General features: G+C 44.1%; 1 protein-coding gene across 1 annotated transcript in view; it reads right to left on the bottom strand.

Moving 5' to 3' along the window:
* The window catches only part of LOC126484413 (uncharacterized), a 105124-nt gene extending 80001 nt beyond the window's left edge, over positions 1-25123 (bottom strand). The window contains exon 1 of the mRNA XM_050107922.1: positions 24091-25123. Within this exon, the coding sequence (XP_049963879.1) occupies positions 24091-24166 (76 nt within the window). The 5' untranslated portion in view covers positions 24167-25123. The remainder of the gene's footprint in view (positions 1-24090) is intronic.
* Positions 25124-26671: the final 1548 nt, after the last annotated feature.

The raw sequence follows: 26671 nt of genomic DNA, 5'->3' as shown, positions 1-26671 counted from the left end.
CCCTCCATTCACGCCTGTCGCGACACCACTGGAGGCGGGCTGCACGATGTTGGGGCGTGAGCGGAAGACGGCCTAACGGTGTGCGGGACCGTAGCCCAGCTTCATGGAGACGGTTGCGAATGGTCCTCGCCGATACCCCAAGAGCAACAGTGTCCCTAATTTGCTGGGAAGTGGCGGTGCGGTCCCCTACGGCACTGCGTAGGATCCTACGGTCTTGGCGTGCATCCGTGCGTCGCTGCGGTCCGGTCCCAGGTCGACGGGCACGTGCACCTTCCGCCGACCACTGGCGACAACATCGATGTACTGTGGAGACCTCACGCCCTACGTGTTGAGCAATTCGGCGGTACGTCCACCCGGCCTCCCGCATGCCCACTATACGCCCTCGCTCAAAGTCCGTCAACTGCACATACGGTTCACGTCCACGCTGTCGCGGCATGCTACCAGTGTTAAAGACTGCGATGGAGCTCCGTATGCCACGGCAAACTGGCTGACACTGACGGCGGCAGTGCACAAATGCTGCGCAGCTAGCGCCATTCGACGGCCAACACCGCGGTTCCTGGTGTGTCCGCTGTGCCGTGCGTGTGATCATTGCTTGTACAGCCCTCTCGCAGTGTCCGGAGCAAGTATGGTGGGTCTGACACACCGGTGTCAATGTGTTCTTTTTTCCATTTCCAGGAGTGTATTAAGTAAAAGTTCACTATTATGCGAGGCTCTTTTCAGTATTTTCGGTACAGAAAAGAACCATCCCTATTGATGATGAATGTTGTGAGTACATGATGGCTGCCACACAGACATTTTAGTCGGAGATCGCAGCGCAGGATGCATGGAAGACGTGCAAGTGCAGCTTGTCATCATCTTTCGAACGGCGAGAATCATTCGCCGGCCATGGGAGCCTCATGTAGACAGAGCACACAGACTGCTGGCTGTTGTGCAATGGATGTAGAACGAGTGATAACGAGAGTGACGCGGGACAACAGTGTAGCAAGGACACTAGACATGGCTCCTCCCAGGAGAACTACACCAAGACAAGATCGTACGGCAGTACAACTGATTCCGGCCAATAGACGGATTACAATAGTTGAACAAAGGGCAGAGGTTATAGGCAGATGTCCACCACGAGCTGACCGGAACAGATTGCTGAAAGCTAGGTGGAACTCTCTAGTTCCGCGCGTCATTTTTCACTGAGGCCTTACTACAGACAACAGAGACTTGCATGGTGTAGAGAGACAACTGGCAAATTGAGTGGCATTCTATGGTGTTCAGCAATGAATCTCCCTTTAGCTTTTGGCGTTCAGATCGACGCTAACGTGTACGTAGACGATCTGATGCAAGGTAACGGAAACCAGCGATTCTCGAAACCCATACCTCTCCAGTTTGTGGAAGCAATGTGTGGGGAACAGTTCAGTGTGACAGTAGGGCTCATATGGCAAATGTTTGAGGGGTTTGAATACTCGACAGTATACCTGTATGGCAAGAATGGTAAATCCAGTATGATCATCGAACCAAATGACATTTTCTAACAGTCTAGTGCAAGACCTCACACTGAATTTCACATGACAAACGCCGTCAGGGACGTACGGATCCTCGACTGGTCTTCCCAGTCACCTTCTATGTCACTCACAGAGAGTGACTAGTATGAATAGCAAGGGACGTATTTTGAAAGCAGCTATCATCCTGCAGTCTCCATGAATCACACAGCACATGGTAAAACATTCCTAAAGATGATATTCGTACGCTGTTTGCATCCATGCGACAACCAGTACAGGAATGTGTTCGTTCCCGTGGGAATCACACCCCATACTGATATTGCTGAGGGATATCTTTGTTCCGAATGGAATGAAAATTATCGTTTAATGTCAGTTTATGATGAACGTCTCGATAAAGATAAATAGCAAATGGTTCAAATGGCTCTGAGCACTATGGGACTCAACTTCTGAGGTCATTAGTCCCCTAGAACTTAGAACTAGTTAAACCTAACTAACCTAAGGACATCACAAACATCCATGCCCGAGGCAGGAGTCGAACCTGCGACCGTAGCGGTCTTGCGGTTCCAGACTACAGCGCCTTTAACCGCACGGCCACTTCGGCCGGCGATAAATAGCAGACTTGACCTTCATCATATACACTTCCCATATGTTGTTGTTGTGGTCTTCAGTCCTGAGACTGGTTTGATGCAGATCTCCATGCTACTCTATCCTGTGCAAGCTTCTTCATCTCCCAGTACTTACTGCAACCTACATCCTTCTGAATCTGCTTAGTGTATTCATCTCTTGGTCTCTCTCTACGATTTTTACCCTCCACGCTGCCCGCCAATGCTAAATTTGTGATCCCCCGATGCCTCAGAACATGTCCTACCAACCGGTCCCTCCTTCTTGTCAAGTTGTGCCACAAACTCTTCTTCTCCCCAATTCTATTCAATACTTCCTCATTAGTTATGTGATCTATCCATCTAATCTTCAGCATTCTTCCCATATAGCAATTTATAAAACACTTAGGAGTACACTAAGATGACAAAAGTCATGGGATATCTTCGAATATCGTGTCGAACTTCCTCTTTCCGGGCCTAGTGCAGCAACTCGGCGTGGCATGGACCCAACAAGTGATGGCGCAGTTTGAGAACTTGCGGCGTCCTGTCAACACGGCGAGGACAAAACGCACATTACGACGGGCTGGTTCAGTTACCAGAACGGAACTCGACAAGAACGCCGAGTCTTTGCTCACTCAGCACCTGTACCTAGCTTCCACCCTACCAGCACACACTTGGGAGTGGCTGGACGGCAACCCGTACGCCAGCAGTGAGCTCTACAAGAAGAAAGCCACCAACAAACAGTGCGAGAAGTTCCTCCGACTCCCGGGCGGAGGTCAACAGGAGGAGAAAGCCAGCAATATTAAGACCATCATCAACCTGACAGAGAGAGCACTGGATGAGACACCAATCTCCGTGCTGTCGAAATGCCCGCACTTTTTTCCGATTCCAAGTATGTTATCAAACCGTTACATCATCAGCAACGTCGAGCAAGCCATACGAGGACTCCCTCCGATAGCAGCCGAGGAAGTGAGGAGTGAGACCAGCAGGGTACCCGAGAAAGCAGGAATGCCGAAGAACAATATCACGGCAGAAGAGCGCAAGGCACTGGGGAACCTTCACCATGACAAGGGTATAGTGGTCTTAGCAGCAGACAAAGAGAATGCGACAGTCCTACTGCAGTCAGAAGATTACTGACAGAAGATCGACACCTTACTACAAGATCGAACATACAAAGAATTGCGGAAAGACGCGACTGCTTCTGTTACGCCCAAGACTATCGATCTTCTGAACAGCTCAGGACTTGACAGAAACACCATAATTACCTCGGGTACCGGCTCCACTGCGACTGTATGGCCTCCCGAAGATCCATACGGAGAATGTCCCACTGTCCTATATTGAAGACCATAAATTCTCCGACGTATGGTGTAGCCAAGCACCTAGCACAGCTGTTAAACCCACACGTGGGTCACTGCCCTCACCATGTCAAGAACTCGACCGAATTTGTTAAGGTTTCGCCAGGACGAGAATGATCTACTAGTCAGTTTTGATGTCACTTCTCATTTCACCCGGGTGCCTCTGGTAATTCCTTAGCTCTACTCGATGATCACTTCGATGAGGACACACTCAGAGTCTTTCGACTGGTGTTAACCATAACGCACTTCAAATGTGGTGGGAAATTCTATGAGCATACAGATGGTGTTGCCATGGGTTCCACCCTGGCCCCAAGTATTGCCAATTTGTACATGGAGCGCTCTGAAGATGTGGCACTGAACACCTCCCGCCATAAACCAAAGGTGATCTACAGATACGTTGACGACACTTTTGTAGTGTGGCCCCATGGCAAGGAAAAAACTACAGAAGTCCCTGTGCCATCTCAATGGCATACATGAGAGCATCAAATTCACCACGGAGGTAGGAGAGAATGGCTGCCTTCCCTTCTTGGATATTTTGATCAAGAAAAATCCGGACGGTACGTTGGAAAACTCAGTCTACAGGAAGAAGACGCACACGGACTTATATCTCAAAGCTCGGAGCTGCCACCATCCAACACAACGTAACTCGGTACTATACACCTTAGTACAAAGAGCCAGGTCGATCTGTGACAGCGAGAGTTTGCCGCGTGAGTTAGCACATCTGCGGGAAATCTTCCGAAATACCGGCTACACCGAGACACAAATAAGACGCCCCTTGCGTGCAGACAAGAGGCGGGAGGATAAAACAGAAGAAGACGAAGCAAAACGTGCGGCGTTTCTGCCGTTTGCTGGACTGCCGACACCCAATATCGCAAGAATATTAAAGAAGCACGAAATAACGACCTTCTTTCGCGCACCGCAAAAAGTTAAAGATATACTTGGCTCACCCAAAGACCAGCTGGGGCTGATGCCGGGCGTTTACAGTATTGAGAGCGAATGTGGGATGGAATATATCGGGCAGACACAACGATGTACCTCTCAACGCTGTACTGAACACATCGGGAACGTACGACTAGGATAGACAAACAAGTCCGCGGTAGCAGAACATAGCATTACCGAGGGACACACCTTCAAATTCGAAAAAACCGGTTTCTGGGACTCGATCTTCAAAGAGGCAGTGGAGATACGTCTTGTAAGTAGGCTGTTTAGGTTTTTTTATTGGTAACGCCACCTCTGTATGAAAATCACTGGCTGTGCTGTGTGCAGTCTGTGGCTGCTTTGCATTGTTGTAATACTCGCCATTGTAGAGGGGCAGCTGGATGTTAACAGCGCGTAGCGTTGGGCAGTTGGAGGTGAGCCGCCAGCAGTGGTGGATGTGGAGAGAGAGATGGCGGAGTTTTGAAATTTGTCATGAACTGCTATACTTATATATGATGATATCAAGGTAAATACATTGTTTGTTCTCTATTAATATCTTTCATTTGCTAACTATCCCTATCAGTAGTTAGTGCCTTCAGTAGTTTGAATCTTTTATTTAGCTGGCAGTAGTGGCGCTCGCTGTATTACAGTAGCTTGAGCAGCGAAGATTTTTGTGAGGTAAGTGATTTGTGAAAGGTATAGTTTAATGTTAGTCAGGGCCATTCTTTTGTAGGGAATTTTGAAAGTCAGATTGCGTTGCGCTAACAAAATATTGTGTGTCAGGTTAAGCACAGTCATATATAAATTGTTCAAAGGGGACGTTTCAGTCTGCACAACAATTTAGTAAACAGGGATAGCGGTTTTCCGCTCAGTGTAGCGTCGAATCCCGCAACTGACAAAATACGTCAGGAACGCTCCGATCTGAAGGCAGCGGCGTCCGCAGGCAGATTGGACAGCCACTGGGTCTCGACGCCGGGCCACGCCGCGGCCTTCCCCCACCACCACCGACGCGTTACCCCCTTCCGGAGGAACGTGATTGGCCGGCCTACAGTAGCGGACGACGCCCAAGCAGCTATATAGATAACACTCCAGGATAGAATCCTTAGGATGATCATGAAACTCCCGCGTGACTTCCCAACTAGGGAGCCATATAATATCACAGGAGTACAGACAATTAAGGATAGAATTAGACAGACGGCTCGACGTATCTACGAAAAGTCACAGCAGTCCGAAAATAGGATTGTCTCGATTCTCGGGAACAAACCACACAGAAAGGGCACAACGAGATGGCCCGACCTGCTAAGGCAGTGAAAACTGCCACAGTGATGTGTACTAACCATCATAAAAAGCTCAACACACAATAGGACCAAAATAAGCAATAGGATCACCTAAAATACACATTATGAAGCGTAACCTAGAGATAGTCAGGCACTATCCAATTAGGTAAAGAGCGAGCATCCCGACTCAAAAGCTATCTCACGGATAGAACTTTCTCCGTCAAGTAGAAACTGCCACCTCCACCAAAAGGCGTATTCGTGCCGGGGTGCCACAGGGATCGGTCCAGTGGCCCAGTCTGTGCACTGCAGACACTCCAATGGCCCCCCTGGTGCACACCGCACGGTACGCTGGCGACACCGCCTTCTACACGAGAAATGCGAACAAGGACCTGGTCATCCGTAGCCTACGAAGGGTTTTGGATGCCACAGAAACTTGGGCCCGTCGCTGGTGCATCACCATCAACTCTGAAAAGACGCAGGCTATACTGATTACCCGGAGGCTCGGAAGGCGCGAACCTCCTCAACACCCCCCCCCCCCCCCCCTCCACCTTCACCTAAACGGGACCCAACTCCCCTGGCGCAGAACCGCAAAGTACCTTGGCGTAAGGTTGAACTCTCGTCTTATGAGGAAACCCCACATAGACTAGGTCCACAGGAAAGTCTGCGCCATAACGTCCATCCTGTATCCAATCCTCAACTTAACCAGCTCCCTTCCCTGCTCTGTAGGAGTGAATGTGTATCAGGCCCTGATCTGGCCAGTAATGAAATATGCATGCCCAGTCTGGGGATACGCGGCGAAGCAGCACCTGGACAAACTCCAGACGCTGCAGAATCGCGCCCTCAGGAGGGCACTGCACCTACCCCTCGGATTCCCTACCGATGATCTGCACGCCGCAGCTGAAATCCCACTCCTGAGAGAGCGTTTCCAAGATTTGGCAAGGGCCTTCTATGAAGGCTCTTCCAGGTCAAGAAACGTCCTCATCCACTCCCTAGGTCGGTATGACAAGTCCCGAGACAAGCACAAAAGCCCGATGATGATCTTCGACGATTAAGTCGAAGAGGAAATCCCAATATCCAATCCCTAAGCCTGTTCCCTCCCACATACTACCAATCATCTTGCCAACCTCAGGCAAGTACCAGACACACACAAAACATTCATCACATTTCATAGACACCAAAAAATCACAGATAAATTCACACACACACGTACACAGAGGAGTAAAAGCCGAAAGGTTACAAACTCCCCCACACACTTCCCCAAAGAGGGGAAAGTATAAGATGAGAGTGAGACAGCATCCCGACACTTCGCCTGAAGATGATGGGTACGAACTCATCGAAACGTTGCGACAAGACGAACCCATCACTCGGCTGATAACTCGAGAAGAATTCATCAACGGTCACCTGATGCAAGTCTTTTTTGTTGGCGCCACTTCAGCGACTTGCGTGTCTATGGGGATGAAATGATGATGAAGACAACACAACACCCAATCCCTGAGCGGAGAAAATCTCTGACCCAGAAAATTGTTCAAATGGCTCTGAGCACTATGGGACTTAACATCTGAGGTCAACAGTCCCCTAGAACTTAGAACTACTTAAACCTAACTAACCTAAGGACATCACACACATCCATGCCCGAGGCAGGATTCGAACCTGCGACCGTAGCGGTCGCGCGGTTCCCGACTGAAACGCCTAGAACCGCTCGGCCGCATCGGCCGGCCTCTGACCCAGCCGGGAATCGAACCCACGCCCCTTTGCACAGCATTCTGCCGTGCTGACCAATTTTCTTTTTTTGACTGAGGACGTTTTGATTACTAATCAAAGACGCTATCCCTTTTTTATTTTATTTATTTTTTGTTTTTTCTTCTAAGCACTGTGAAAAAGAAAAATTGGCTCTCCCAAAAGGGTAAGAACCTACGACATTAGTATTATCGTTCTACATCTTTTTGTTATTTCTTAGACCTCTTCCACTTCAGGCGTTGGCCCCTATCACCCATACTACCCCCAAAAATCTATCTAACCTAAGAAAGAAACAAAGGCAATGCCACCGCCACTTTCACCCTAAAAGCTAAGTAGGACGGTTGTTTGCCACCACTTAAGGCTCTGCCCACGAACAAGAAGTAAATACGCCTCTGAACGTTTTATTACAAAAAAGAAAAGGATAAAGGAAGGGGTACAATACTTTTATTTTATGGCCACTCAGCTACCGAGGCGGACTATAGATGCCTCATTAGTCAAGTTGGGCAAGCTCGTATTACGCATTCATGATGTAAAAACATGTTATCATTCAGAGCAGCAAAGGAATCTCACTGTGAAACGCAGAGAACAGAGCATACAGTGGAAAAAGTAGGCTAGTGTTAGGGCCTAAGATTGGGGGTAAATGTTGATAGCGCGGAGAAGCATGTGAAAAGAAGTAATATTTAGAGCAACAATAGAAATCGTTTCAAAAATACCAAAATTTTGCTAATAAGAATATTTACATGTATATAAAATTCACAGTTTTTTAATAAGTGTCATCAGTTGCATGAGTTATTACATATTAAGAACATTGTTTTTATATCTTTCTGTCCAAGATACAGCCTTCGTTTTACGGAGTCACAAGTAGTGGTAACTGTTTTTCTGATGATGAGGTATGAGAAAAGCGACCATACAAAGTTACGCAATAAACATTTGTCACCTATATATTATGAAACTGATGCTTTCGGCGTGGAACTAAAGTTGTATCAAGTACAATCAATTTTCAATTTGCGTCGTCATTTAACGCCCAACACGTCTTTCAGAGAAGTGTTTCTGTAAGAGCATGCAAAAATTTAACAGGACATAGAGGATGGTCCAGAAACAGTTTTAGGTAGGGAACCTGGAGTCAGAGAAGCGAGATAAGATAATAGAAATAAAATCACATTACTGCGTAATTTTTTATTTACATTAGTTACATTTAAATGCAACTAGCATAACTGACATAATGAAAGTACAATTTGTACTGCATCTTACAAAATATGCGGAAACTGAGGGCCATCAACCTCAATGCCTCGGAGAATAAAATTCTGGCCCACTCTGACAAATATCGCTGGTGTTTTTCGAATCACAGCCCAGGCAGCTACAATTTTGGCAACTAATTCCATCTCCGTATCCACTGGGGTCTCATACAGAAGCCACTTTAGATATCCCCGTAGAAATTAATGGGGAGGATTCAGGTTAGGTGATCTTGTAGATCATGGAATATGACCTCCCCTTCCAATCCAGCGAACAGGAAACACAGCATTTGGTTGCGGACATCCACACTGAAGGGAGGCGATGCACTGCCATGCTGTATCAACAACCTCTCACGAACAGCCAAGGGTACGTTATCCCACAACTCAGGTAAGAATTCTTTGCATGAATATCAAGTACAGGTGACCATTCAGACGGCTAGGTAGACTTCCTAGTAATCAGTTTCGTCCTCCTTCTTTCCTTCCAGGAAATGAAGAATGTAAACGTTAATAAACAGTACAGCACGTGTAGACTTGTACGCATGTTAGTTGTAAGTAAGCTGGAAAATAGTTATGTTAAAATCGCTCCAAGCACTATGGGACTTAACATCTGAGGTCACCAGTCCCCTAGGCATAGAACTACTTAAACCTAACTAACGTAAGGACATCACAAACATCCATGCCCGAGACAGGATTCGAACCTACGACCGTAGCAGCAGCGCAGTTCCGGAAACACTTATGTTAGATAAAGCGGTAGAAAAGTTTACTTCCATATCTCATTAAGCTTGCTTCTCCGATCCCATGTTTCCCACCACCTATTGTCCAGTGGAGCAATATCTTTGTCCTGTTACATTTTTGCACGCTCTTACAGAAACACCCTGTATAGCTAGTTGCAGATGTGAAAAATTTTGTTAACTGGTAAGGAGAATCAGTGCAGAGAGCTGGGGGTTTACATTGGTCCTCAGAATCGAAATTCGATGAATTACGAAGATTTTGAAAATAATATTATCTTATTCACTTCAACAATTTTCATAGCTAATGGAAACAACACTTTTAAATACGTTCTGCTTTTTGTCTTAATACTGTTTCCATATTTCTTGGTTTCAATAACAGCATAAAATGTAAAAGTATCTTTTCTGTAACAACTAGATGTGATGGCTAAAAGAGGATGTCATTTCTTATGACAGGATTTGAGGAATCGTGTGAAAATGGAATGTTTCGTCCCAAAGTGACGCAGTGTCAAACAGTTGTATATGAACGGTGAACGAGAAGACGCACAGTTTAGCACACAAGAGGAATTCACCAAACAAGAGATGTTTTTGGCATTTTTACGAAGTATAGGCTACACAAAACGAATTTTTAGTGAATGTTTTAAACATTTACAGTTGTTAGTCATTTAGCTCACAGAAAGTCATTATGCTGGCCGTCTCATTATCAGGAATCTAGCTGAGTCTACGTCAACTTGTGTCCTCTATAAAACGTTCTTTAAAAATTCTTTTTATGTAGCCCACACTTCGTACAAGCACCAGAAATACCTCTTGTTTGGTGAATTTCTCTTGTGTGCTAAACTGTGCGTCTTCTCGTTCAATATGCAGTACGTCGGTGAATAATTTCAGGCAGACATGAGAAAAACTGTGACACGGAGCTCCACATCGCACAGTACGTAATGACAGGGACTTGGCTTTGTTCCAACCATGAAGTTGCGATCTCTCCCTTCCTAATCGGCCTGCTGGATTGCAATATAACTGACCGTGATCGCATAGGCCTAATGAAATTTTACAGTGAGTAAGGCTATCGTTACCGAAGGAAAATACCACCGGTTAATTGGAGGAAGAATGTATTGTGAACTTAATGATGATAATTTTTAAATGAGTAGAATATACTGCAATCGTTCACACGAACTGCACAGAGGGGAAAAGGGTACCATGTAATATTTACTACAACAATCACAGATCATACAAATAAAACACCGATTAACTAAAAAAGGGGATAATTAAACGGCCCCCAGCCCGTTAGGGCAATGAATCTCCAGAATCTTAAGAAAGGCGATGGCAAAGAAATTCAAGCAAATAGTCACTGGCTTGGCAACAGAAGAGTGTCACGCTGTTCCACAACACAACAGTTTTCAAGAAAATAAATGAATCAGAAAGCACTGAGTTTGCAGTTACTTATTCTGAAACAATAAAATTTGAAAGTATAGTTAAATGGAGGTACTAGTTAAATAAATGACTGGCTTAACTTAAACTTTGTGATGTATAAAATGACTTTCAGTAATCTCAGTGTAACGTAATCCAAAATTTAGAATAAAGCAAACCATTTAGTTTTGATTACTGAAAGATTGAACTGAATTTACTACCAGCAAATGATCAACTGATTTTACTTGTAAAATAACAACAATAAAGTACATAGCAAGCCAGCAGAAGTCACTCGAGAAGCTAAATACAGAATAAGTGAAATTTCGCACTCTCAGTTTGTGCTGTATCTTTAGTTATTAGCCGGCCGAAGTGGCCGTGCGGTTAAAGGCGCTGCAGTCTGGAACCGCAAGACCGCTACGGTCGCAGGTTCGAATCCTGCCTCGGGCATGGATGTTTGTGATGTCCTTAGGTTAGTTAGGGTTAACTAGTTCTAAGTTCTAGGGGACTAATGACCTCAGCAGTTGAGTCCCATAGTGCTCAGAGCCATTTTTTAGTTATTAGTTTTGCCAGTGAAATTTTACGTGTCTTTAAGTAAATGAAGTTAATACTAAAATTTCCAAATTAGTTTAGCCTCTGTTATGCAATACAAGCCTGAACAGTTTTTGAGGCAGAAAATTTAGACTGAAACCGGTCATTAGCAACCACACAAAACTGGCAGTAAACAGTGAAGCCGAGTGGACTAAGGCGCCGCAGTCATGGACTGCGCGGCTGGTCCCGGCGGAGGTTCGAGTCCTCCCTCGGGCATGGATGTGTGTGTGTGTGTGTCTGTCCTTAGAATAATTTAGGTTAAATAGTGTGTAAGCTTCCGGACTGATGACCTTAGCAGTTAAGTCCCATAAGATATCACACACAGTTGAACACAGTAAATAGTGAATCAATTTTTATAGTCATACGACAGTCGGTGATTGCATGGAAAAGAAAAGGGACCCTGCCTGGTAATAATATCTGAGGACAATGACAGCACAGGTGCCCTACAAGTTTTAACTATTGCAGGTTATTATTCAAATTAGTCATACTTGGTGAAATAAATGTAACTGGGGAAAGCCTCTACATTCCTATATCTGTCAGTTAAGTCTTATAATGTACTTGTGCAGACGACGAAGAATGTAGCCGACGACAATGCTGAGCTGCCGTTGTTGCTGCTGCTGTTGTTCTGAGAACCACGAGTCGTTTCCGGAACCACTTATAATGCGGGAGCGCCCCACGAACACTTCCGCACTCTTTCATCACTCAGGCTGCTCTGCTTCCTCTCTTATCGCTACGTGACGGAGACTCTCCACAGGCAAAGATGAACAATGGCACAGCTACTGCCATTTCGTCATTGCTATCCACCTGTTATAGTGGAAGTGTATGATTAGGGAAGGTAAACCTTCCCTAGAGGAAGTGCACCATCACTAGAATGATCGGTAAGAGCTTACCATAAACTGAAAATAGCACGTCCACTGTACTCGACTAGGGAAAATGTACAGTAGCATGTTACTATCCACTAACGAAGGTGTACCATCGCTGCTCCCGGATTATTAAAGATGCGTCCAACAACGCTACCACGCATCAGCGTGAATGTAATTGTCGTCAGCTCGTTATTGTTATGTTATAAAGCAGTGAAGTTATGGTTGACAGTAGTTTAGTTACAGTTCACAGTAGTGCAGATGTGACTGGCAGTAGTGCAGTTGCGATTGACATCAGTGCAGCTATGGTTCAATTAGTGAAGTTCTACGAACGTCTTAGAGTGGAATGGGGAAATCTCATTTATAAATCTGGCTTCATGGACAGAGAAAAGTACGAGTCAAATCACTAAAATCTGGGCGAAAGAGGGACGGCAACGACTACAAGTTTTTGAAGAGATGTGAAGTGCTGGAAGTGAAATGAGTAACCAAATTAATACAACAGTAGACGCGACCGAATGATGAAGTACTTGAAGTCAAGGTTCTGTAACATTCAGATATGTCTAAATTTATCTTAGTGTGTGCGAGCCTTGTTTACAAAAGCAAAAAGGTCAGGAAAAGGAATAGCAGTGAAGCCAGTGCTCTTCAAGAAGCTACATTTCAGAAGTTGATCTCATCGACTCCCAATCGCAACCAAATGGAGATTACAAATTCGTAATGGTTTATCTGGACCACCTCATTAAATTCATTGTTCCCAGGCCACTGAAGTCTAAAACAGCTGAAGAGGTATGCGATAACATTATTGACATTTTTACGTTGTTAGGTGCTCCCTCAATATTGCAGTCTGACAATGGCAGGGAGTTCGTTAGCAAGATAATGGGCAGCGTAACTGAACCATGGCCCAATTTTAAGATTGTCTACAGTAAACCTAGACACCGTCAGAGCCAAGGCATCGTAGACCGAGCAAATCAAGACACAGAAAATATACTAACTACATGTCTGCACGAGCACAGTACCTTGGGGTGGAGGCATACAGTAAGATTTGTGCAGCTAATGAAGAATAGCGCTGCATATTTTGGAATTAAAAGATGTCCATATGAAGCGAGGTTTGGCTGCCCTCCTAAACATGATTTGTCTTCAACAAATTTACCTCCTGAAGCATCGATGAACGGTCACTCTGAGGATGACCTCGAAAATATAATTAATCAAGTGAGTGTTAGCAGTAAGACAGGAACTGAAACGTTACAGGATAATGATCTCAGTAAATCTACATTGCAAGAGGATAACATACCAACAGGAACAGAGGTTGAGAACAGAGAGAAAGAAAGTATTCCTGACTGATTTAGACGAGTCAACTCGTGGTATTAAAAACACAAAACTGAAGTGTACAAGTGCTTAGAAGAACAAGCGCAAAGAATGCGGCAGTGTTCAGTGGAAAAGGGCTGTACTGTGAGAGTTCCAGTTTCCGAATTCGGTAGAGGAGGAGGAGATGCTAGGTCTATCTTGGAAGTCGCCCTCGAGACAACGGCCGATGGTTTATACCCAATCGGGGCGAGAGATGGTGTGCTGAGTCAACTATACACACGGTAATAAATTGTTTGTTTTTAAATAATTATAGAAGGGATGATACGAAATGCCATTGCGGCTACAACTACAACATTTGTTTCAGGTCCCAGTTCAGTACTTGCCCTCCGAGAATAATCTCAGAGGAGGAAGTTCCAGCAGAGCAAACTATTGCCCTGAGGACAGTTGCGACGTCTAAGTCGACGGAAAGCGGCCAGGGATTCTTCAAATGCAACTTCTAGCAAAAATGTCCGGCTCTGACATGCTTTTGCAAAACAAAAATGTGTTGTGGAACTCAAAGTGCCAAGGTGCACGTCCTTGCTGCAATAAATTTTACATAATATGACCATGTTTTCAAACTACACGTGATAAATGCAACTTTCGAAGTACGACTGTTTTGTTATTAAAATGAGATTTTCACTCTGCAGCGGAGTGTGCGCTGATATGAAACTTCCTGGAAGATTAAAACTGTTTGCCGGACCGAGACGCGAACTCAGGACCATTTCCTTTCGCGGGCAGGTGCTCTACCATCGTTTTTTTTTTTTTTTTGTGAAAGCCAAGTATCGTAGCCACTTTTTACCACTTTTTTTTCAGTGGCAGGCAAGCGTCGGCAAAGAGGGCAGGGGTGAATAATTCTAAGGCCTGGTGGCCTCAATGTCACCCCGTACCTGTCACCTAAGCGTTATATGTAATTTGTGTTTGCTTTTTATTTTTAATTATTGGTTTCGTATCTTGGGAACAATTAGAACTGAAATGCGTTTTGAGGATAATCACAAAATGAATAAATTGGTTCCCTTAATAAATGTGAAAAATAAATTTCAATACGTCCTTCATTTTTTGATGTGTTTATATGTATTTAAAATTAAAAGATAAACTGAATCATGTAGCGTCTTTGCTTCTTCCTTTTTGTAACATAAATCAGAGGCGTTTGTTTGCTATTAGTTGTTAGCCAATGCCCAGCCGTTCAAAGAGAATTTTGAGCATGTTGCCATGTGTCTTTATATGGCCAGAATACTTAACTAATCCGTCATACACATTTTTCATGTACATGTGAAAATCAGTTATGTTGTCGGTCCTAAGTCATTGGTGATAAAGCTACCGTATTTTCCCATTAACCAATGAATGGAGCTGTTTTTTGTTGCAGGAAAATGCTGTATTTGTGGCCTGAAAAGTATCAGAGGCTGAAAATTTTCTGTGGATGATCTTGCCAGAAAAGCCAATTGTTTTCTTAACAATTTCCAGTTCTGCACATGTCCAGCACACGTAAATCTGTGTACTGTCGTGTCAAGGAGATTACATCTGAGACAAAGATTTGTTTGGCTAATCCCTATTGAGTGTAATCGTTCGTTGGTGCAAGTTATATTGTTGACTGATTTGTACCATGCTATTTTGACATCGGATGATAGACCGCACAGGTTGATATTCTTCCATATAGTTATCCAGTAAATGCGGATGTTTTCCCTCTTTTTATTCTTCTCCTCGTTTTTATTTCTGAGGCACAGAATGGCTTGGCCCGTTAACTGCCGCGAATTAGTGATTTCGCTTCTGATCTAATTCAGGTCGATAGTATGTTCGCACATGACGGTGCCGGCGATTGGTTTTTTGCACGTTGACTGATACATGGAGACTTGCAGGCCTAAGAATTTCAAATAAGTTGTAATGCTTGTAGCATTTTCGTTGAGAATACTAGCGGCCCTTTTGAGGAAAAGAGCAGAGGACTGGTTCTTTATGTCAGTTAAACCCAACCCTCCATTTCTGGGATCTAGGTAGCTGTTCTCCCGTCCAGTTTGAACACTTCACCTCGCCATAGGTAGTTAGTGACGGTTGACCTTATCTTTCCAGCTATCATGTTGAGGAGTGGGAATAGTTGCGCCGCATAAGAAGCCTTTGATAGAAGGCAGTTAAAGAAATAATTCTCTGATGTTGATTTAAAGCTAGGAGCAGTTTTCTCTGGTGGATCCTTGAATATCTCCGGATGTGGTTCTCCAATTAATAGCCGCCATTTTTATTGGACACGTAGTCAGGGTTGTCCCAAGTGATTTACACTGAGTGACCGGTGTTGCCCAGCTGAAGTTAATGCGTTTGAAGCCCCGTAAGTTTAGAAGTCTGCTCTTATTGTCACTGGTTTTAGCTCCCGAAACGCTGCAGTACTTTTTAATAAGCAGTTCTACTTTGAAAATGGCATCAGTGTTCCGTAATACAACATCTACATTATCAGCGTAGGCGTTGGTGACTGTTTTGTGACCTGCTAGCGTGATCCCGGTTAGATTGGCGTGAAGACTGCGGAGTAACGGCTCCAAGGAAAGAACGAATAGAAACATGGGTTGCGGACTTCCCTGAGGAACGCCACGTCGTGTCTGGACCCGCTCAGTCCTCTGGCAGTTGACATAGATACTTGCACTGATTCCCAAAGCAACGTTCGTAACTACACTTGAAGGCTCGTTCTTCAAGGCCTATTTTTCTCATAGTATCCTAATAGGCACTGCTGCTGATGTCACTTACACGTGTTTACAATGTCCTCACCCGCGCCAGCATTACACTGCTCTTTTGTTTACGGTTGGATTGTGATGTATCATCGTCTGAGCAGTCTTCAGTTGTGTCCTAAGGTCTTTTTGTTTTGTTTGCAGATCACATTCGTGGGTAGTGGAACTGCGATCGGTTATTGCATGCAAGGGAGGAAAATCATTGACATTTACGGCAGTTACATCAGAAGTACTAGCTCCATCATTACAGGTCGAGGCTGATTATTGAACAGAACTGGAATCAGTAGTCCACTTTCACTAAACAGGCCAGTGAAGGTGCACTATCACCAGTGATGGTATACTTTACCTGAAACTTCCACTTCCACTATAACAGATTTATTTAAAAAAAAGTTCCCTTGGCTATTACCCTGAAATTTACAATGTTTTCATTATAATTACAATCAGTTATATACAAACAGAAATCAATACACAATTACATCGATTAGGTATTAAATATAGTTTGTATAATAAAGCTTACAGATTCAGAATCAGAAGTACAGTACAAGTTATCAACGGATACTAAACGGCAAAAATTTTTAGAAGGTGTAGAAGGTATTTTAGCTGCATTTTTGGTGTTAAAACGTGACTTAACAATAGATGCTCCTTTGAAAGTTCTGCAAGGCAGATCTTGAGGGATGCGCTGTGAATAAACAGTTGATAACTCTATAAGGACAAAAAACGCAATCTTTCAATAGTTGCAACAATGCTACATCACCAAGCAGCATGCATGTAATAACAGAAGAACAATGCTACATCACCAAGCAGCATGCATGTAATAACAGAAGAACGGCATTATGTCAACTGAGAAATTACAATTTTTTATGCTGTTGCTTCCATATTTTCCGGTGACTAACGGTGGGATGCATTTTCCAATTTTCCAGTGTGGATAGGAAAATCTATTTAGACTTATATCCCACCTTCTGCAAATGTCGGTTCTAGGCGCTACAGTCTGGAACCGCGCGACCTCTACGGTCACAGGTTCGAATCCTGCCTCGGGCATGGATGTGTGTGGTGTCCTTAGGTTAGTTAGATTTAAGTAGTTCTAAGTTCTAGGGGACTGCTGATCACAGCAGTTAAGTCCCATAGTGCTCAGAGCCATTTGAACCATTTTTTTCTGCTAGTGTTATCATATACACTCCTGGAAATTGAAATAAGAACACCGTGAATTCATTGTCCCAGGAAGGGGAAACTTTATTGACACATTCCTGGGGTCAGATACATCACATGATCACACTGACAGAACCACAGGCACATAGACACAGGCAACAGAGCATGCACAATGTCGGCACTAGTACAGTCTATATCCACCTTTCGCAGCAATGCAGACTGCTATTCTCCCATGGAGACGATCGTAGAGATGCTGGATGTAGTCCTGTGGAACGGCTTGCCATGCCATTTCCACCTGGCGCCTCAGTTGGACCAGCGTTCGTGCTGGACGTGCAGACCGCGTGAGACGACGCTTCATCCAGTCCCAAACATGCTCAATGGGGGACAGATCCGGAGATCTTGCTGGCCAGGGTAGTTGACTTACACCTTCTAGAGCACGTTGGGTGGCACGGGATACATGCGGACGTGCATTGTCCTGTTGGAACAGCAACTTCCCTTGCCGGTCTAGGAATGGTAGAACGATGGGTTCGATGACGGTTTGGATGTACCGTGCACTATTCAGTGTCCCCTCGACGATCACCAGTGGTGTACGGCCAGTGTAGGAGATCGCTCCCCACACCATGATGCCGGGTGTTGGCCCTGTGTGCCTCGGTCGTATGCAGTCCTGATTGTGGCGCTCACCTACACGGCGCCAAACACGCATACGACCATCATTGGCGCCAAGGCAGAAGCGACTCTCATCGCTGAAGACGACACGTCTCCATTCGTCCCTCCATTCACGCCTGTCGCGACACTACTGGAGGCGGGCTGCACGATGTTGGGGCGTGAGCGGAAGACGGCCTAACGGTGTGCGGGACCGTAGCCCAGCTTCATGGAGACGGTTGCGAATGGTCCTCGCCGATACCCCAGGAGCAACAGTGTCCCTAATTTGCTGGGAAGTGGCGGTGCGGTCCCCTACGGCACTGCGTAGGATCCTACGGTCTTGGCGTGCATCCGTGCGTCGCTGCGGTCCGGTCCCAGGTCGACGGGCACGTGCACCTTCCGCCGACCACTGGCGACAACATCGATGTACTGTGGAGACCTCACGCCCCACGTGTTGAGCAATTCGGCGGTACGTCCACCCGGCCTCCCGCATGCCCACTGTACGCCCTCGCTCAAAGTCCGTCAACTGCACATAAGGTTCACGTCCACGCTGTCGCGGCATGCTACCAGTGTTAAAGACTGCGATGGAGCTCCGTAAGCCACGGCAAACTGGCTGACACTGACGGCGGCGGTGCAGAAATGCTGCGCAGCTAGCGCCATTCGACGGCCAACACCGCGGTTCCTGGTGTGTCCGCTGTGCCGTGCGTGTGATCATTGCTTGTACAGCCCTCTCGCAGTGTCCGGAGCAAGTATGTTGGGTCTGACACACTAGTGTCAATGTGTTCTTTTTTCCATTTCCAGGAGTGTAATAACAAAATCTGAGTGCAAAGTAATATACACGTTGTAGCTGAGTCATGGGTGTAGTATCGCGAATACTTCAACACAAGAAATGAATTGTGACCTGATATGTTGAAGTTGAAAAGGAACAGAGTTGAGTATACCCGTGTGCTTGAGGTGTACTTATGATAATCTGCTCCGTGGACTGCTTGTTTCTCGAGTTGCTTCAAGTTTCTTTTTTTTTCCATAGCTGGACATCAGCGACTATTTACTCTTATAAAAGATTTTTTGGCCTTATTCTTGCTTCTATGCCTTGCGTGTACCTATCATGTTTATCTGATTTGTTTCTCAGATATCAAAATGTACATGTCCCTTCCAGATTCTCTTACCCAGCTGTTAACATTTCCTTCAACATGTCCACTTACTACGATTTATTATTATTTATGTGCGTATCTTAACCTACAGATGACATATATGCCATTAAGTTGAGAATAAACCCAATTCCGGTTCACAATTATCACGGCTGCATCATCAGTGAATCGTATTGCGCTAATTTTGAATTGTTGATAGCGCAAACAATTCTTTTATTCCTTCATTCCCTTTTCAGTGAACAGGTTGCCTTACATCTTTCATGGTTTTCATTTCTTATACAAATCTGTCACTGAAGACTACTACAATTCGCTTTGAAGAAAGAGAGTGGGTTTACATTTCTTTCTGTTATCAGTACAGCATTGCCCAAAAAAGGAAAAACGTTTTATTTCATCCCACATTATAAAACGCCTTCCTATATTTATAGCGCCACGATAAGCTCCAAAATACCTCCTAATCTGCATTTTGAATGCAAATACAAAACATAATGGTTTCAAGGTTTATACAAGCTTGGCGGCGCTGCAGTAACGAATTTTCAGAAAAATGGAGGGAGTTTCGTGACTCATTGTCTTGGACTCTGATGTATCTATGATATCATCATCCAACAAAAGAATTACAATCAAATCTCATCTATGTTCCAGATTTTGAGACCTTTTATCTTGCTCGTTATACAGTTGCAAGTCATTTACTTCTGCAGAGCGTTCAATGCGCGAGTGTGGCACAACGGTACCTTATCAGTGAATCCACATTATTAATGAAGTATTACGCAAACGCGAACTGTTTTTTCGTACAGCGTTCATTTCGCAAAGAATAACTTTATTTTACATTAAGGCTCTGTATGTCCATCTTTATGTAGATAGTTGCAGGACCTCAGCTATGCAGTACATAATGTCAAATCAAAACACCCTTCAGCCATCTAAATTTCCAATTCTAAGCCAAGAAGTTATGATATAAGGGATCTCTGTGTCACTGATACCATTCAATGAATGCTGGCCCCTATTTTGTCTGGACCAGAGCTGGGAATCTTCCTACACGCCGGTGAGGGATCCTGAAGATCGCGTAATATTACGCCGAAACTGGCTGTTCAATAAAATACGAGGGCCGTTCAGAAAGTAACCTCCGGTTGATTTTAAAAAATACACCAAGTTAAATAAAAATATTTTAATATATACATCTTACAACTACATCTTTGCACTATTTTTCTACATAGTCTCCATAGCGATTGAGGCACTTATCGTATCTCTTCACAAGCTTTGAAATTCCTTCTGCATAAAAATCACCCGCTTGTGCCTGGAGCCAGCCTGTGACCGCATCTTTGAGCTCTTCGTCGTCATCAAACCGCTGTGACCCGAGCCATTTCTTCAAATGCATGAAGAGGTGATAATCACTTGGCGCCAGGTCTGGGCTGTAAGGTGGATGGTTGATAACGTCCCACTTGAAGGACTCAAGAACGGCCGTTGTTCTGCGAGCAGAGTGAGGACGGGCGTTATCGTGCAAAAAAAACGATACCGGAAGTCAGCATACCACGGCGTTTGTTCTGTATAGCCCGTCGTAACTTTTTTATTGTTTCACAGTACACGTCTTGATTAATGGTCGTACCACGTTCCATGAATTCAACCAACAACATCCCTTTGGCATCCCAAAACACCGTTGCCATCAGTTTTCTGGCAGAAAAATCTTGCGAGGCTTTTCTTGGTTTGGTAGGCGAATTTGAATGTGCCCACATCTTTGATTGTTCTTTTGTCTCAGGGTTCACGTACTTAATCCAGGTTTCGTCACTGGTCACGATTCTGTTTAACAATTGTTCTCCTTCGTCCTCATAACGTGACAGAAAGTCTAATGCAGAGGCCATTCTTTGAGTTTTGTGGTGGTCGGTAAGAATTTTGGGCACCCATCGTGCACAGAACTTACGGTAACCCAATCTTGCTGTCACTATCTCGTACAAGAGAGTCTTAGAAATTTGTGGAAAACCAGTAGACAACTCCGACATTGAGAAACGTCGATTTTCACGAACTTTTGCATCAACTGTCTGAACGATTTCGTCAGTCACCAATGATGGTCTACCACTCCTCTCTTCATCATGAACGTTTTCTCGTCCACTTTTAAATAAACGTACCCATTCACAGACAACTCCTTCACTCATAACTCTTGGTCCGTACACGGCACAAAGCTCACGATGAACAGCTGCTGCAGAATATCCTTAGGCTGTAAAAAACCTTATGACAGCACGCACTTCACATTTGGCGGGGTTTTCTATTGCAGCACACATTTCAAACTGCCACAAAAACTAAACTAGCGCAGGTACGACGTTCACTCGACCACGGCTTGATGCCGAATGACCTGTTGAGTGCGTGAACGCACAGATGGCGTCGCTACTCCCCCCACAACCCGCACTGTGACCAATCGGAGGTTACTTTCTGAACCGCCCTCGTAATTGGAAATTTAGACGGCTGAAAGGTGTTTTTATTCGACACTGTGATTTAATTAAGCCCGATCGGCCACAAAGATTCATTTTGAAGAGACCGCCAATATTTATGGCAGTCTGATGCGGTCATCTCGTGCCAGCTTGGTTAGATATTCGTCATTGGCTGTGAAGCTGTTGTCCCTGTAAGCTTACGTTGACCATTATTAGTCTGCGTAATAAGTAAATGCATTTGACAATATAGTCGGCCATGCCTACAGAAGAGTACATTACTGTGGTTAATATTCTCAGTTTATAATGCATGATACCAAATGGACAGATAATAGTACTTTATATTCTTGATAACCTACTGTTCTTTGCCAAAAGCTGAAGACCTAACTATTCCAACATAGTTTTGCTTTCCGTAACCACCAGCATTAACGCCTATGAACTTGCAATCATTATCAAACAATTCTTGCAACATAGAAGAACAACAATGTTTGTACATATATTCAGAATGAGAAACGCAAATACATCAAATGTCTCTCTACAAACCTATGCAATTAGCAAAATTTCAAACATTTTAGCAGCTAGTGACCATATTCCAGAAGTCATCGACTTCTGTAGTTCTCATATAACGCATCTGAAAATTGTCTAACGCAACATTACTTATTACTTTTACTGTTTTGCAACAGTTTCAACACCAATACGAAAAAAATAAAGTTTATAAGCCCCACTTCTAAGTGACTGACAAGTCTACTGGTACCTCAAACAAAATCGGAATTAAGCAAAGCATGTGAATTTTTTATGCAATGTATCATGCATTGGTAGTTACGCAATGTGGCTTCCAAGACTAAAGGACTTTTAGTCCCGCATAATGTTATCACTCAGCAACAGCAGCACAAAATACGTGGGAATGTTAATGTATAAATTTAGGACTAACTTGGATTCCACGACAAAGAGAAAACCCGATTCCCAACTTACTGACTGCAGCAGTGTATGTCTGCTTTATTCAGAGGATTCTGTGTTTTAAGGGGGTAGTTCACTTCTAAAAATCTGATGGCAATATCGTCGAATGGAGTGACAGTGAATGTACGTTTGACGAGTTACTCAACAAAGAACTGCATGGAAGTGGTAATTGTAACTTGAAAAAATGTCACTGACAGAACATACTGGTAGTATAGGTTCTTCATCACGACCATCATCTTCTACCAGAAGACAGCCCGTCGCCTCACACTTATTGAACAAGCTATCGGCCAAGCAGTACAGCACATGGAACATCAGGAAAAACTATGTTCTTCAAAACTTGAAGAGAGAAGATACAAAGAGACGAAGAAGTTGACAGTTTTTTCTTTTTTTGTGGTCTTCTGATACACTTCCGAACACTTTCACCTGGTGATAAAATGGAATACCGCATGCGAATTAAGTTGAGGAAACAATTTTTGAAAGGATGTAACGGAAGGTTTCCGTTTTCATTTGCATATAGCCAGCAGATTCTACAGGCTACCGCGTTAAATTAGTATAAAAATGGTAAAACTCTCCAAAAGTATATCTTTGAGTATTGGTGCAGTGAGCAGCACATTGACTTTGCTTGGGCACACTTTCTGGTAAATCATAAACAGTAAAGCTGAAAGAAAACATCGCTCACTGTTCTCTCCACTGATATTCAGGTCCACGCTGTTATAAAAGCTGTGACACGAACATGTTATACAGGCCACGAGCCACATAGTGCTTCTACGCTGTTGTCGTTGATCTTATCTCCAGCATAAAAATATTCGTAGAATTCCCTGAAGCTTGAACAATTGGCCTGCAATACTTGTGTGCACTGAAATTGTACATGTTAATACTGCAAGACTTGTCTGCCTTAAAAGGTTTTTATGTAAATTTACAGAATATCCCTAAAACGTGATAACACAAGATACGACAGACTTAAAATTTCACTGTCAGCGGCAGTGTATATAATTCTTACTGAAGATTATATGAGAACAGATAACGATTTGACGAGGACACTATACAACAAGGATGAATCTAATCAACAACTGACTTTTATTTAGTTTCGTTTGTTGTGCAAATGAAACTGGCGATGTATATATAATATCTTACGCGCTCAGCTTTAATACAAAAAAAGTACCATTTGTGACGAATTTATGTACGTCATTACACCTTATTAAAGCTCATTCGCCGGTGCATCTTACATTAACAGCAATAAATCCAGCCTTGCTTACTGTAACAACAGATATATTTCTTTTCAGACGAGATAGTTCCTACTGACGTATCATACAATCGTATCAGTTTTCTTTGATACCAAATACACATACTGAATGATTACGCATGAAAAGGAAGACGACGAGTCAAAGTATCTAAACAGTTGCGTATAACAGGGACAAGAAGCTAAAGCAACACTGGAGGTGTAGTATTTACGGTTGTACGTTTCAGTGAAGATCATGCCACACAATATCTGCTTGCAAATTACGATTCCTCCATATATTTTAAAGACGTTTATACATATACTAAATTGTTCACTTACCATATGAGTGTGCAACAGTGAGCAGAATGAAGAAAGTGAGCAGTTTCCATTTCTGAAGAAATGCCGTGCACGTCATTGCGAGTGTCTCGACGAGGTCAGTAATAAAAACGTTCGACACTAGCTGTTACGCTGTTATCAAGTGAACGAAGAACCAGCGTCTCAGACTACTGTGATAAGGCTGCTACCTCGTGTAATCGCTCATCGAGCTGTCACAGGTGATTCCATAGGGCTGCCACTCCTTCTCCAGAGAGGTTCATTAAAAGCATCAGCCGAATCAAATCAACAAAATAATCGATAACGTTCTCTAGTTCGAACAGTCGACCAGAAACAGTTGACAGACACACGTTGAAAACTAGCACTCAGAACGTATCGTTTCCCAACAGACTTCAATTATGTACGCCAAACAGAACATTGTTGCGGATAATTAAAAATTTCACGCGATTTAAACATGATGAAGAAACAGATGTCTGTATTTTTATACGGACAACTGACGACTAAAATTTTATAGAGTCGAGAATTATGTTTCGTGGAAATGAAATGGAAATTGACAGTCCGCAACGTTGAAATCCGATTAGTAGATTACGACAGTTGCTTAGCCAAACATGGAATAGCACATGAGTGACTGGATGTTTTACCGATCAAGCCACAGCAAACCTAAAAAAAATATTCTACGAGTGATGCGGTCCTATCACGGGAGTAGTTGTGATACGTACGAACAAATATACTAATGGATCTTACCATACTCCTTCCGACATAGTTAAACTGTACTTGATATAATGCCTTTCTCCCGTTCTTTATATGTTTTCCTCGGGATTCTACTAGTAAGGTCCACTTTCTACGCCTGACGCGCCTAGAAGATTTACAGGAATGCTGCGCGAGCCACTGCACTAGTTACGTCGCGTCGAACGGACACCTGTCTGTCTTCGCTGTAGCAGCACAGATGGCCTTTAGTCACGCGCGCGACGGCAGTCATGTGTCGCGATAAACTGAGCGCCTGCCCGCGCGTTCGCCGACTGGCCACCACATGTTGCGGCGAGGGACGGCTCGTGCTGCAATTGTTAAGGCAGCGCAGCGCAGGCAGCCGAGGATTGCAGAAAACGCCGCCGGCTGGCGTGACGCCACAGGCCGGCCTCTGACGTGCTGCTCTGACGAAACCCGTTTCGCGGCCGGTCGACAAGGTTAAGCTCGCGCTGCCAAAGGATGCGCCGACCGCTACACACGTGGGCCGCGTTTCACTGGCTTTGCGCCATTCATCACAGTCGGCTTTGTCGTGTTACGTCATTGATGTGATAATTTAACAAAACCTGTTATCGAAAACCAAATTCTGAAGAGAAAACGTCGAAACTTAAGTAGAGGTAGACAGCGGGTGGTTCAAATGGCTCTGAGCACTATGGGACTCAACTGCTGAGGTCATTAGTCCCCTAGAACTTAGAACTAGTTAAACCTAACTAACCTAAGGACATCACAAACATCCATGCCCGAGGCAGGATTCGAACCTGCGACCGTAGCGGTCTTGCGGTTCCAGACTGCAGCGCCTTTAACCGCACGGCCACTTCGGCCGGCAGACAGCGGGTGACTTCAGTGTACCGTCGACCGGGGTTACTTTGGTCCTTGCGGGGTTACTTTAGTCCAACAAAAAAAAAAAAAAAAAAAGTTTTAAATTTTTGTGCTGAACAAACTAAATAAGATATATTGGTATTTTTGGGTTTAAAATATGTTTTATACCCTACTTGAGCCTATTTTAATACTTCTGGGTAATTTAAAGTCTGTACCATAGGCAACACTGGAGGTTTTGTAAATCTTTGTTTTGATGTGTGATTTGTTTACCTCCAAACTTTTCGTCGTGTACGAATTCAATTGTTGTTGTTGTTGTGGTCTTCAGTCCAGAGACTGGTTTGATGCAGCTCTCCATGCTACTCTATCCTGTGCAAGCTTCTTCATCTCCCAGTACCGACTGCAACCTACATCCTTCTGAATCTGTTTAGTGTATTCATCTCTTGGTCTCCCTCTACGATTTATGCCCACCGCGCTGCCCTCCAATACTAAATTGGTGATCCCTTGACGCCTCAGAATATGTCTTACCAACCGATCCCTTCTTCTAGTCAAGTTGCGCCACAAATTTCTCTTCTCTCTAATTCTGTTCAATACCTCCTCATTAGTTATGTGATCTACCCATCTAACCTTCAGCATTCTTCTGTAGCACCACATTTCGAAAACTTCTATTCTCTTTTTGTCTAAACTATTTATCGTCCACGTTTCACTTCCATATATGGCTACACTCCACACAGATACTTCCAGAAATGAATTCCTGACACTTAAATCTATACTCGATGTTAACAAATTTTTCTTCTTCAGAAACTCTTTTCTTGCCATTGCCAGTCTACATTTTATATCCTCTCTACTTCGATCATCATCAGTTATTTTGCTCCCCAAATACCAAAACTCCTTTACTACTTTCAGTGTCTCATTTCCTAATCTAATTCGCTACGTTCCATTATCCTCGTTTTGCTTTTGTTAATGTCCATCTTATATCCTCCTTTCAAGACACTCCATTCCGTTCAGCTGCTCTTCCAGGTCCTTT

Source organism: Schistocerca serialis, chromosome 6 (genome assembly GCF_023864345.2).
Source record: "Schistocerca serialis cubense isolate TAMUIC-IGC-003099 chromosome 6, iqSchSeri2.2, whole genome shotgun sequence".
Taxonomy (NCBI): Eukaryota; Metazoa; Arthropoda; class Insecta; order Orthoptera; family Acrididae; genus Schistocerca; species Schistocerca serialis.
Note: the sequence above shows the minus strand (reverse complement) of the source record. Positions and strands in the feature narration are given on the sequence as shown.